We start from the raw sequence: 13,614 nt of genomic DNA on the forward strand, positions 1-13,614 counted from the left end.
AGTACTTAGACCCTACCTCGTGGACAGTTGCTACAACCTGGGTGTTAATATCGTCCACGGAAACGCAAGAATCGAGGCACGCGAAACGGTTTCGTAACTCAATCTGAAAGCCTTCGGAGCCCTGGATTTGGACAGATGTTGGGCGGAGCGTAGACTTCATCAGGCGTGACCGTTCGAGCTTAACGTTGATATTTAATGTGCCTCTTACCATCCGGTGATCACTTCCGGTTTTCACCCTGTTGATCACAGAGACATCATTAAATATGTGCCGTTTGTCTGCCAAAATGAAGTCTATCTCGTTCTTGACGGTACCATCGGGACTTATCCAAGTCCACTTTCGCTGTGCCTTCTTCTTGTAGAAGGAGTTCATCATAAAGAAGTCTTCCCTCTCCAAGAAGTTGGCAAGCAAGTGGCCTCGGTGGTTCCGTTGTCCAATTCCAAAGGGCCCCACCTTCAGTTCGTCACCATTTCGCGTGCCTAGTCTTGCATTAAAATCCCCCATAACAACGGTAAAATGGGTTTTTGAGGTATGTATGGCTCTACTTATGTCCTCATACATAACCTCAACCTCATCGTCTGGGTGTGTCGACGTCGGCGCATATACCTGTATGACCTTCAGCGAATACCGTTTAGATATTCTGAGTATAAGGTACGCTACCCTTGCCGACACACTGTCGACCGTTACCACGTTGTTAACGAGGGATTTGTGGACGAGGAACCCGACACCTCCTTGAGACAGGTGTTCGCCCTCCCGGTGATAGAACAAGTTGCCGGATTTAAGGATTACCGTGTCCTCCCCCTGTCTTCGGACTTCTGATAATCCCAAAATACTCCAGTTTAACTTGTCTATCTCTTCTTCCAGCTCCTGTATCTTCTCGTCGGTCCTCAGTGTCCTGGTATTGTATGTTGCCAGGTGCAGAAGTCGTCGTGTGTGGTAGCCGACTCTCTTCCGGGGATTCTTAGCACCCCCTGCCCCGCCGTTACCTTGGCCGCTACCATAGCCCGGAATAGCGGGGCCGCCGGGGACTGGGGGCCGTGGCTTTTCTGCACCTATCATTGGGGGTTTTTGCCATAGTCACCGCGCCTGGCATGCGTGTTGGTGACCGCAGTAGGTGTTATTCTTACACGGGAAAATGCTGCTGCCCATCTCCTGGTATTTGTCCCTTAGTCGGCTCTTACGACATCCACGGGAAGAGAGGGAGTGGTGCTATTCGAGGCCGGCACCACACGGCACAATCCATCCTAATCTAATAATTATTTATGTTATGGCACATAACTTACCGTTTAACATTTCCAAGATAATCCACAGTATCAGTGGAGGAAGATATGAACCAAGTAGCACTGTGCAGTTCAAGGGGCGCCATGTTGCAGTCGTACTTGATGTACTGGCGGCAGAACAGCGAGTGCGAGATCAGCTCTTGCAGCATCTCTGCTGTAAACTCACGGTACTTGATCTTGAAGCTGAAGTCTTGTCCTAATGCTGATCTAACATCCTGTAACAGAAAATTTAATTTTAGATTAATGTAATCGTGAGTACTTATTTGTAAAGGTCTTAAACGCCTAGGTTTAATAATGTTTCCACTTATAATATCATAGTAACGTCTATTATTTATAATTTTAGTTGTAAATATATATTTTTGTCGTTTATGAAAATTATCAATTAACTTTGTCTGTTCAGACGTTGTCCTGACAAAAAATCTCGACAACAGTAATCTCAAAGTATCCTATCTTTCTAGCTTTGAACATACAGAATAAAAAAAAATTAAATCAATTAAGTTTTTTCGGAAATTAGAATGCACTAACACTGTGACCTTTTTAATATCTGTCTTGAAATACCGGTCGACCATGCAGTCTACCAGATGGTAAGTGTGTTAATCTGTAATCAACCCCAGATAGGATTAGATATTCCTACCTGAGGTCGGCCACAGATGCGCCGGTACCCCTGAGGACTAAGCTGGAACGCCTCGGAAAAGTATGTCTCCCTTACCACACCCTTCAAACCAGAACACAACAGAGCTTAACACCGCTATTATAAGGCACAAATAGGTGTGGCGGTGGTACCGCCGGAGTCGAACCACTTACAACTTGGCTAGGCAGATTATGTTCGACGACGGTTGTTGAAGAGTCTGCCTCGATCTGAAACTCGCATTTGACATGAGCAGGAGGGAACTTCCCATTCCCATCGATGTCTATGAGGTAAACATCATTCCTGGTGTAACCCAGTAAAGCTAGTTCTTCGCAAGTCTTCCTGAATGTGGCGAAGTGACAGTTTTCTCCTATATATCCTGTAATTATTACGTCTTTCGTTATAAAATGTGTCTTTAACGCCTTACTTTAACTTACCGACTATGAGGTGAAAAAATAAATTTGCAAAACTGAAAATAAAAACAGTACACTCTGTGAAGATGAGTTATTTGAATTATGGGATATTTTCGCTTACATTCAGCAATTTCAAAACTAATAGTTTGTTTACTTTGTTTTTCATAGTGTCTGAGAAATACGGATGAAACATGGATTTATTTTTCCTACCGATAAAACGGTACATAAATGCAATTAAGTCTTAAGCGCATTTACATACTTAATCATTCAGTTATGTACTTATTTTTTTGTTAATCTGCAATTGTTAATTATCGATCTTTGGTAGGCAAAGCATTAGACAGAAATTCAAAATTTCGCAAAGAATATATACTTACATATTATTACTTTTAACTTACATAATTACTATACTATACATGTACAATGTACATATACCATCACGAAGATAGATAGATTGATTATTAACAATGGATGTAACCACTTTTTCATCTATTTCCTATCAAATCAACCTCTGTATAAAAGATATTTCTTTAAACGATTGTATATCCTAATATCAATAAATAAATCTGTCACTTTTGACAAAGGTATTTTGATGAAAATAGGAAATTAGCATTGCCATGGACAAAACACGATCCAATTTCTGTTATTGACAGTGAAACGATATTAATTTGGCATCAGAATTGCTAGTTGAAATGTTTGTAGTTTTAGTAAATTGATTATTATGGTTTGAAACAACATTAATAATGACTTAGCGTTAGATTTATAACATACATCAAAATATAAATGTAAACTTTATTCATATATGGAATGCAAATAAATATTAATTTGAGCGTAAATATTATTATAATAATTAATCATATAATGAATATATACATAATATTATTCAATCTCATCACTCTATTCAACTTTATGGCTGAATTTGGAAATTAATAATACAATTAACAAACCACTTGGTTAAATTAAACTAGATGTTTATTTGTTACATTTGTTTCTTTACTTTAAAAAATAAATGTACCAGAGGGCTGGTGTCTCTGAGGCCGGCCAAATAAATATAAGCATTAGAAGCGCATGCAGTCCACCTGATGGTAAGTTGTTACTGTCGTCCATGGACGTCTGTAATCAATCCCAAATACGTTTCCTACATGAGCTCGGTTACAGATGCGCCATTACCCTTGAGGTCTAAGCTGGAATTCTTAGTATGTCTCCCTTACCAAATCCCTCAAATTAGAACATAACAGCGTTGAACACTGCTGTTATCAGGAAGAAATAGGTGTGGAGATGCCACCGAAGTTGAACCAAAAATTGTGCTACCTTTGTTCCTTAATCGGTTCCGGTAACAAAGTCCGTTAATTAAGATATTAGACTTGCTTTAAAAAGCATTCGCTAACCATACATACCAGTGTTATCACAATTACAAATAACCCTGTCTTCCCTTATAGAGCATATTCCACCATGCTCGCAAGTATTTGGCCGTGTACAGGGGTCCACGTAGCTACAGTCGTCGATAGCTACTTCTCCTACTACTCGCTCTGTGTTGATCACGAACCTAAAATATGAAAGCTAAAAGTAACATAGAGATATAGAATATAGAAATAAGAAGAGATATAGAGATAAGAAGAACAATAACAACTAGTAACAATAGAAATAGAGCGAAGTAACAATAGAAACTAGACGAATTATTAAAAATAACTAAAAACCCGACTGCTTAAAAATATAGCTTACATTACTTCCACAATTTAGACGAATCCAAAACATATTATATGTCAAAATCCGTAAATAGGGTTACAGAGCCAGAAGTGCGTGCCAAATAATGAGACATACGTAGATACAAACGCTTGAAAAACATTACCCTCTGCAGTCGAGTAATAATGTGATATAAAAGTTAAAAGTAAGATACCATAACATAGTCTAAGAAATTCTATTTCTGTTCTACAGATTAAGCGGGTAAAGAAGCTTGAGAGGAGGAAAGTAAGAATATTAAATACACTAATAATAATGATGTAAAATTAAAGATCCTCTCCAATAACTTTTATCTACGTCTAATATTAATAGAAAAACGTAAATTATGTAATACAGAAAATTCAATAAGAATAAAAAAGAACAATAACGCGTTAGAATACTCTTATGAAACATAAAACAAATTTTCTTATGGACCGGCAAAATAATACTCGTGACAAACCTACAGGTAATCATCTGAGTGGCCTGCATTTTGTAAACGCTATGCGGTTGAGCATTATTAAAATTCCTGGCGTTTGCATAAGCCGCTAGAACGAAGAGTAATTTTGGGGAAATATTCACAGTATTAGCTTCCAGAATTTTTAATTCATCAGTGCATTCCTAATTTAACGCTTACCTTGGTTCTATGAGTAATCCGTTGATTTTGATATTCCTCATGCACCCAATCAAACCTAAATTGGCTGATTTCAAACCGCTTCCTATAACGATTTTGTCTTGTAATTGGAAATCTAAACCTGAAAGATGTTAAACCTTTAAAAATATCCTATAAAATTTCTGAAAAACAAATTCTTACTTATGAACATATATTTTATTTAACATTTGAGCGTTCATAATGGTAATAATACTATTTGTTAAATTAGGTTTGTCGTTTTGTATATAAAAAACTCTATTTTTTGTTATTCTTCATAAGTTTGACTAATGTAATATTAAACTTACCAAACATTTGAGCATGCTTATTGTGATAATCGACAGTCAGTTTGATCCTTCCTTTCCGATAGTCCAATTCCACGGTATGCCAATCGTTGCTAACATTAAATTTCACTGATTTGAGTACAGTGACATTCTTACCTACATCTGGCACTAATTCAAATCTTATTTCTTCTTTCACCATCCTGACCTTAAATTTTATGAAAAAAAATGTACTAAAAGTGATGATTATTTTCAAAGTTTTTGGAACCAATGTAACTTAATTCATGAGCCTGAATTGGCGATACTTCCTCAGAGACATGACCAATTTTAAATAAAAGCCACATAATACTATTACACACATTATAATATCCTTGTCTTAGCCTTAGATTGCCGCATTAATTTTCTTTGTGATTTTCTGTATCACTTGCAATAGTGTTGGCAATGACATGTTATCTAAGATCGTTATTAAAGACAGCATAATTTCTTTTATGCACATGTAAATTTTATTCTGATTCGAACAAAGAGTGGCTAATGCATAAACTCTTGTTTACATTGCTGCCAATAGATATGTAGTCATATGTAATAACCACTATTGGTCATAACCACAATATACTCAGGAAAATACTTTCCGTAATAAATTTTATCGATCGATGATAATTGAATACATTCTATAATATGCTCTTTGGGGAGAATTAATGCCGCGTAAACACTCGTATTTTATTGTCAAACAGCTTGGACTAAGTAGGTTCCTTAAATGTTATGCACCGCGCCATTTAAGGACATTACTGAAGACAGGTATATTTTATGTTACGTAAGCTTACCTCCCAGTAGCCTTGTCCGGACGTGATCTGGCTGTAGGCCAAAACGGCCATATTCTTACTAGTTTTGAAGTCAAAAATCAAATTGATGCTGTTAGTCTGGTTCAAAGGCCACCAAATATGCGAAGTCGCGAACGGATACGTTATAGGTATCACCTCGATATCGACCTCCTCAAACAGCGGATCCAATACTCCTATATAATGCACCTTAGGGTTATTTTGCTTCAACTCGTACAAAATCGACACGTCGTTGTAGTAAACGTATTTTAAGTTCCCAGCGAAATTGTTGAAGGATTTCAATCCTTTCATTTTGTGTAAATCCGGACCACCGCAAATGTAGATTTCTGGGTCAATACAAACGTATCTCGCGTCCCCAGGCACTTCGTATGTTGCACTTGTATTATCAAGGTAAACGAACACTGTTTTCTCTTGTAAAATAACTGTTATGTTGTGCCAAAGATTGTTATTTACTCTTTCACCTAAGTAATCCTCGACCGGTCCATCGCCTAAGTCAATTTGAATAGCAACTTTTTCCTGATGTATCGACAGAGCGATGTAATGGTGTTTGTCGTCGATTTGTCCGCTGGCGTAAAATAATGCTGAATCGTCGAAACGAGTCTGAAAGTTAATTATAAATGTATCGAGTCTTTTTTCATTTGCAGGAGCGCTTAAACGTTGGCATTTATATTGTGACCTCGATACTAAATCATTTCCTTTTAGTGACTTTTATTGTTTTCGAAAGGTCGAACGTTCTTATTTTGGTGCATGATACGAATTGGGCATTGAATGCTATCTTACTTTAATGTCTTATTATACAATAATACGGAGAACAAGTAATGAAGTAGAATGGTTGCTTAACATAATTAAATAAAATCGCTACTGTTACTTTGATATAATGCAATTATTTGTACAACTACCTATTCAATTAACTCAGTGTGTCAGTTTTCTACAATTAATTCGATTCAAGATTGAGTTTTATTTGTAAAATATAAAATTTTCTGATTATTATAAATATCTGTATTTTATATAACTTCCGTTATCATAAATAATTTTAGACTGAGTAAAATAAAGGATTAAAATTAACCCTTTCCTGTCGCATTGCTTGGCACGTACTCGTATCTTCTCTAGCAATGATACAAATTAGGCTATAAGTCTGGTCGCGCTGGTCAAGTTCGGTTTGCGTTTGATAGACTTTCACATAGCTTTGAGAACTTTTTTAAGGATTCTCAAGTATGCAGGTTTCCTCGCGATATTTTTCTTCGCCCTAAGTTCATGTTCAATACTCATATAACTTCGAATAATCAGAAGTGTGTGTCAGAATGTTTCTAATGCACGATTGAAATGCCCACTTTCAACCAGTAGGCTATCACGTGTAAGTAAATAGTTTATATGTACCACAGTAATTGGATGATACTTAGTAAAAAAACTTAATTTATATCTAGGACATTTACAGTTCAGCACTTTTAAAGAAACGACAAGTTTTGACTTTTCAGTTTGATTTCTTCCTTTCTTCTTATTACATACATATGCATTAAATTCAACGGAATTTACCTTAAAATGCAGACTGACTCGTGTGTTGGTGGAGTGGACCCGGTCTTTCCAATCATAAACCCGATAAGATACGTAACTGGAGCCTCGAAGTGTTAACACTGTCGCCGCTGCAATGCAATTATGTGACGTAATTATAAATTTTATTAGTAGTGAAAGGGTTTGTGCAATCATTGTGTTTATGCTTTTAATTAAATGTATGCGCGTTTAAAACAAGGCTAATGGAGGTTTGAGTGATAAATCCTTATATAGTGTAAAGGAGTGTTTGGAATCTTGGATTTAAAGGTGGCAGAATCCTTTGTGGTTCTACACCAAACGCAAGAACGCCCCGTCTTTTTTTAGGGTTCCGTACCAAAGAGTAAAAACGGTACCCTATTAGTAAGAGTCCGCTGTCTGTCCGTCTGTCACAGGGCCCTATTTCTTTAATTTCTACCTAATATTTACCCGAGGCGTTGCAACTTATTTCTTAGGGACAATATATTTGTGGCCATCGTCTGGTAGGAATCTAATATTATCTGGGGTTGATTACAGATGTCCATGGACGGCAGTAGCCAATTACCATCAGGTGATTCCATGCTCGTTGGCTACTTCTATAATGGGGGATCGATGATTGTGTGTTCGTCTTTCAGTGTGTCCATGGCACCCAAGACACATTGGGCAAATTTTAATTTGCGGCTATGAGAGTCATCATCATCAGCATCAACCCATTACTGTGTCCCACTGCTGGGTACGGGTCTCCTCTCAGAATGAGAAGGATTAGGCCATAGTCCACCGCGCTGGCCAAGTGCGTATTGGTAGACACATACCTTTTGAGATTTTTTTTTTTTTATATATCTCTCAGGTATACAGGTTTCCTCACGATGTTTTCCTTCACCGTTTAAGCAAGCAATAATTAATTTGTAATTGTCGTATTTCTTATGAAGTTCTTTTATTTAATATTAAAAGAATAAATATAATTTTCTTCGATTGACGCAATTGCTTGACGTTTTATCGGCCAATTCGCATGTAGGCAGCTCGGCCTACACGTCTATTGCTATTAAATTGTTATATTTATTTAAAAGGCAGATTAAAAATAGTATCTCAGGAACGCAAACGGACATCAGCCCACTTGATAAGTTTATAGACAGTTCTATTTCTGACCATTATAGCCGTTCTGTTTCTAACCATTATAATATAAACTCAAAGTGTGAACCGTTATGCTATGACAAGTGAAAGATGCTATTAGCATAGTACCTACTAATCAATATCAATAAAAATATGGTTATATAAATATTCCGGTTGACAATAATAAAGCAGTGCATACTGTGTTCTGGTTTGAAGTGTGTGATGATGTAGACACTTTTAAGTGAGGCATTGTAACTTAGACCCCAGAGGGAGTATAGAGGTTATTTTAAGAGTCTTTAAGAGAGGAGGAGGTCTGTCCTTTTTAAACGGTTATTTCTAGGTCAAATCTTGTGAAATAAAGCGTCAATCTTGGATACTGGTTTCACAATAATATAAGCATGACCGTCACAATATTTATTAATAAGATATGGATGAGGAGCATTATTAAATACTAACAGTTGATTACAATATAGATTTTAGTGTCGACTTCTTAGTAACTATGACTTCCAGGGTTAAAACTGTCGAAGCAATAACTATTTGTGACGTAATCCTGAATCGAGTATAATTATTAGTGAAAGTATAAATGAAGAAGTGCTAAATTGGATACGACATTTTCGATGATGAGTTTTGTGGTGGGCAAATATATACATTTGTAACTTAATGTGGTTAAGTAACTGATGGAGCGATAGACGGATGGACCGATAGATTGATGGACCATCGAATTGCGCAGTGACGCTGAAACGATTGAATACTTTATTGTTGAGACATGCAGTTCATCTGATGTCAAGTGGTTATCAGAAGTAATAAGCGTTAATGTTCGTTGAATTCCTCGTATTTAAGTGTAGCAGTACCTGCCTACAATTGCCACACCTAAATTTGACTCCTTAGAACAATGATAAGCACGTTCATATATATATTTTTGATTTTTTTTTTAATAATATAGGAGTAGCATACGAGCATGCAGTTCACCTGACGGTAAGTGGCTACTGTCGCCCATGGACATCTGTAATCATCCCCAGATAGGATTAAATATTGCTACCTGAGGTTGGCCACAGATGCGAACCTACTTTTGAGGACTAATCTGGAACGCCTCAGAAAAGTATGTCTCCCTTACCACACTTTAAACTAGAAAAAATTGGCGCTTAACACTACTGTTATTAAGCAGAAATAGGTGACGCGGTGGTGCCGCCGGACTCGAATCACAAAGGGTTCTATCACCTACGTTCTAAGCTTCCTTGTTACTTTGTTTTGGAAGTCTGCTCATCAGAAATGTTGAGCATTTCTTACTTTAATCCAATTATGGATGTGGTTTGGATTTGGAATTAACTATACATATAGGAGTTAAACTCTCCGTTAACCGCATTAAACCTGTCATATTTCAAAGTTGTTTCACGAAATATTTACATCCTATGTTCCTTATTATTCCTTTCCTTTTCCTTGTTTTTCCTTTCGAAATATTTCGAATATATCCTAAACAACGTTTAAGATTATAAGTAATTGTTGTAAAGTGATTGTCTTTAAGTAGATTATTCGATATACTTAAAGGCAATCACTTTACAACAATTACATGTAATCGTACTTTTAGAATTACGTAACCTAATGCATATAATATAAATATATTATTCATAAAGATAAGAATAATAATCCTTATCATCTTTCATTATGGGATGATATCATGAAATACGGAGTGCGTTACCAAAGTTATATTACACGAAACGTTTGACTGTGTATTACTCTCTATCATACGAGTAACTTCGTTATCGTTGCACTTGAGAGTGTGATATAATAAAAATCTTTATCCAAAGACTAAATAATACTATAAAATGGAAGTTGGACAAGCCTGTATCAGATGTGAATAGCGTAATTAAGGAATTGTGTTTTTTATGAGTTATAATGTTTTTCGTATTGGATGAAAAAGGATCACGCATTAAATGTAAAGTGGCTACAGCAATAATGTCATTGATAGGCATTTGTTATCTTTTTACGTTTTGTCCCAAAACTCCCAAAGTTCTCACAGGAACGGGGTGAGATTTTTTATTTACTTCCTTAATAATTAATATCAGACTGACTCACAGCTAAGCATTGGGGGATTAGTTCATCATCATCATCATCAACCCATTACGTCCCATTGCTTGGCACGGGTATTCTCTCAGAATGAGAAGGATTAAACAATAGTCAACCGCTGTGGCCAAGTGCAAATTGGTAGGTTTCACTTTGACAATCACCATTGAAAACTATTGAAAAGATTTTCTTGGGTTTAGTTAGTTTACTATAAAACAAAAAGAAAAAAAAAATACGTACTATAAACATCGCAAAGCGGCTCTTCATACAACGTCCCGAAGCAATCGCACCTGTAGCCATTATACTCATTGATACATCTAGAACCTTCGAAGCAGAGGTTCTCGACGGTTCTACATTTGTCTATACAACCCACTTTAACATTCTCGTGCTTGGTGGCTATGAGAGGCACGATCGGGAGGAGGTCGGAGGCGGCTTTGCCGGAACTGAGGACCATATCGCTGATGCAACCAACGAACGACTCTATAATGTACTTCACGCCGTGGAGCTTTTCCTCTGAGCTCAGGCCTGAGAGAAAGAGTTAATTATTTTAGAATTATATAGAGCTCCGTTAGGGATAGATATACAGTGATAATAATAAGCAGCGGCCGCCTCATGCAAATGGATTATTCATAAACAAATTTATAACACTAATTAGAATAGAATTACAATATGCTAAGAGATTAAATTTATAACTTTTTTTTTGCATTTTAGGTACGATAGATATAATAGATTGTTTACTGGGATGGTTTGAGATACAGACGAAATAAATAATGAGAATTTTAGATATTTACCTCCAATAAGTATGACTGAAGTAAGATTATCGGTGATTCCATAGTTGGTATCAAAACTTAACCCCTGTAATAAATGTGATATTAATTTAAACATAATTCCACAATACGTTTGAGAATTAGGTTGCAATTACTTACTTTTAAATAGACTTCTTCCTTCAAATGATCAACCTTAGCAATCAGTCTGGCTCCATGAACGTCAATAGTAACTACCACGCTATGCCACTGGTCTCTATTCAAGGCTCGACCAACAGTCACTGAAGTAAGATGTTTACCAAATACATGCACCACTGCAAAATGTTTGAAGATAATTGATTATTATGATTATTATACCACTTCGGCTCAATATTGGCTAATGTATTAAAATAATCTATTTCCTTATTTTGCTCAGTTTCTTCTAATACCACAAATAGCTTTATACTTGCATAATGATAAAATAATTATTGATTTGGTTTTATTTACTTAGTTTGATACTTACCTTTAAGTTCACCTTTTTCTACAATAACATATAAAGCGTACGGTTGCATTTTAAATACAGGATTCTTAACATTGTGGTATACTAGAAGCCCATGTGGGAGTCTCGTGCGAAATTTAAATGAAATTTCTCTACATAATCTGAAAGTTCAATTAAGTACTTTAAAGCTTAAAGTTTAATTAGAAAAATGAAAAATTAAAAAAGTTTAATTTAGTAAACTTTTAATTTAGGAAAAGGCAGTTTTTGATAGATAGATCATACTAATTTGTTTTGTGATTAGCATATAAATAATAAATATTGAAAGTTTATTTTTATTTTAGTCAATCTGTAGGTACATTAAACTTTTATGGCTTTCAACTAGAATTCAAAATGTTCCTCAGTTTATCAATTTATGGATACATAACTATTATCGCAAATGCATGATGTTACATAAGATTAATTTTGATTTTCAATAAAATTTAAATAAAAGCCATAAATGTAATTAATAATGCACTGACCTTAACTGAAACCGCTGTATAATGTCACCATCAAGTTGTATATACGTGTTATCTTTAGCGAACATGAAAGTCCGATCATGACCAGATTCAGCGAAGGTTAGGAAGCGGTCTCTATCACTGGGCGGTATCGGTGGTATGACTGTTGCAAATGTGGACGTTGTAATGTTCACCGTCGTTGTGCTTGATGATGTTGACGTCATTGTTAACGTTGTTGGCAGTATGACTGGAAATTGAGCCACTAATAGAGATAAATACAAAAATTACTAGTAAATAATACGCAAACTTAAATGATGGTGTGAGTGTCGTAAGAAAATGATCTCTCTCGCTGGGCGATATTAGAGGTATCATTGTTACAATCAATGACGTTGTAATGTTTACAGTCATCGCGCTAGTTGATGTTGACGTCATTAACGTTCGTCATTAACGATCATTGACGTTAACGTTTGGCAAAGTGACTGGAAATTTAGCGACTTATTAAGATGAATACAAAAAACAAAAAGGAAAGAAACAAATAGTGGTCATCGTTGACTTGCACTGTTTGCGTTACAAACCTCTAGGTAAGATCTTTCTTCTTTATCATTTACAAACCTAAGAAGCGTCAGTTAATATAATGACTAATATTATTTTGGTCAATTTATTATTAACGATCTGTGCCTGCGATTTCGTTCTCGTGGATTCAGAATATAACGTCAATGGTACAACGCCATCTATGAAGCTCCAGTACATCGAAAAGATACAGTACATCGATTTAAATGAAATAAAGAATAAGTGGTCAAGATACGAAACAAGAGTATATTGTTAATTCGTTGAATTCAATTTGGTAATTTCTGTGTGATGCAATTTCAAACAAACAGACAGACAGACATTGATACCAAAGATAACAGAAAAATTACTCGTTTTCATTTCTCCTGTTCTCTCATGTTCGATGTACAGATAAGCGAAGCTGGCATTCTTACTATCTGTATAGATATGCATTATTTCATCTTTGATCATACTTAAAATAATTAAAAAGAGATTACCTTTCTCTTCAGATGTCATATCAACCGGTAAACTACTACGAACATCAGCTGCTCCATATAAAATCAAAGTTACGATAAGGATGGTTCTTCTTCTTTGCCGCAATATTCCCATTCTTCTCGATTAATGTCATTTATCTGTGGATAAATTCAAAAAGTATATTATAAAGGAATATTTCAAGCTGTGGTCATAATATATATTTTTTCAACTACACTACGATTAACGTGGATTTTTCTCTCACATTTGTAACGACATTAAAAAGAAAATTCTTTTTAAATTATAAATTGAATGGAACGGATTCCTTACAAAACTTCTTCCGCTTTGTCAATCAAAACGCGCAACAC

General features: G+C 35.7%; 1 protein-coding gene across 1 annotated transcript in view; it reads right to left on the minus strand.

Moving 5' to 3' along the window:
* The window catches only part of axo (axotactin), a 29,919-nt gene that overhangs the window by 15,528 nt on the left and 777 nt on the right, over positions 1-13,614 (minus strand). The window contains exons 2-14 of the mRNA XM_073091716.1: positions 13,273-13,407; positions 12,254-12,476; positions 11,760-11,896; positions 11,420-11,571; positions 11,285-11,348; positions 10,734-11,018; positions 7,332-7,438; positions 5,784-6,398; positions 4,990-5,170; positions 4,670-4,787; positions 3,714-3,862; positions 2,083-2,285; positions 1,282-1,493 (exon numbers count right to left, since the gene is read on the minus strand). Coding sequence (XP_072947817.1) covers positions 1,282-1,493; positions 2,083-2,285; positions 3,714-3,862; positions 4,670-4,787; positions 4,990-5,170; positions 5,784-6,398; positions 7,332-7,438; positions 10,734-11,018; positions 11,285-11,348; positions 11,420-11,571; positions 11,760-11,896; positions 12,254-12,476; positions 13,273-13,384 — 2,558 coding nt within the window. The 5' untranslated portion in view covers positions 13,385-13,407. The remainder of the gene's footprint in view (positions 1-1,281; positions 1,494-2,082; positions 2,286-3,713; positions 3,863-4,669; positions 4,788-4,989; positions 5,171-5,783; positions 6,399-7,331; positions 7,439-10,733; positions 11,019-11,284; positions 11,349-11,419; positions 11,572-11,759; positions 11,897-12,253; positions 12,477-13,272; positions 13,408-13,614) is intronic.

Source organism: Epargyreus clarus, unplaced genomic scaffold, assembly GCF_041222505.1.
Source record: "Epargyreus clarus isolate Ecla_fem2 unplaced genomic scaffold, WU_Ecla_fem_2.2 ptg000034l, whole genome shotgun sequence".
Taxonomy (NCBI): Eukaryota; Metazoa; Arthropoda; class Insecta; order Lepidoptera; family Hesperiidae; genus Epargyreus; species Epargyreus clarus.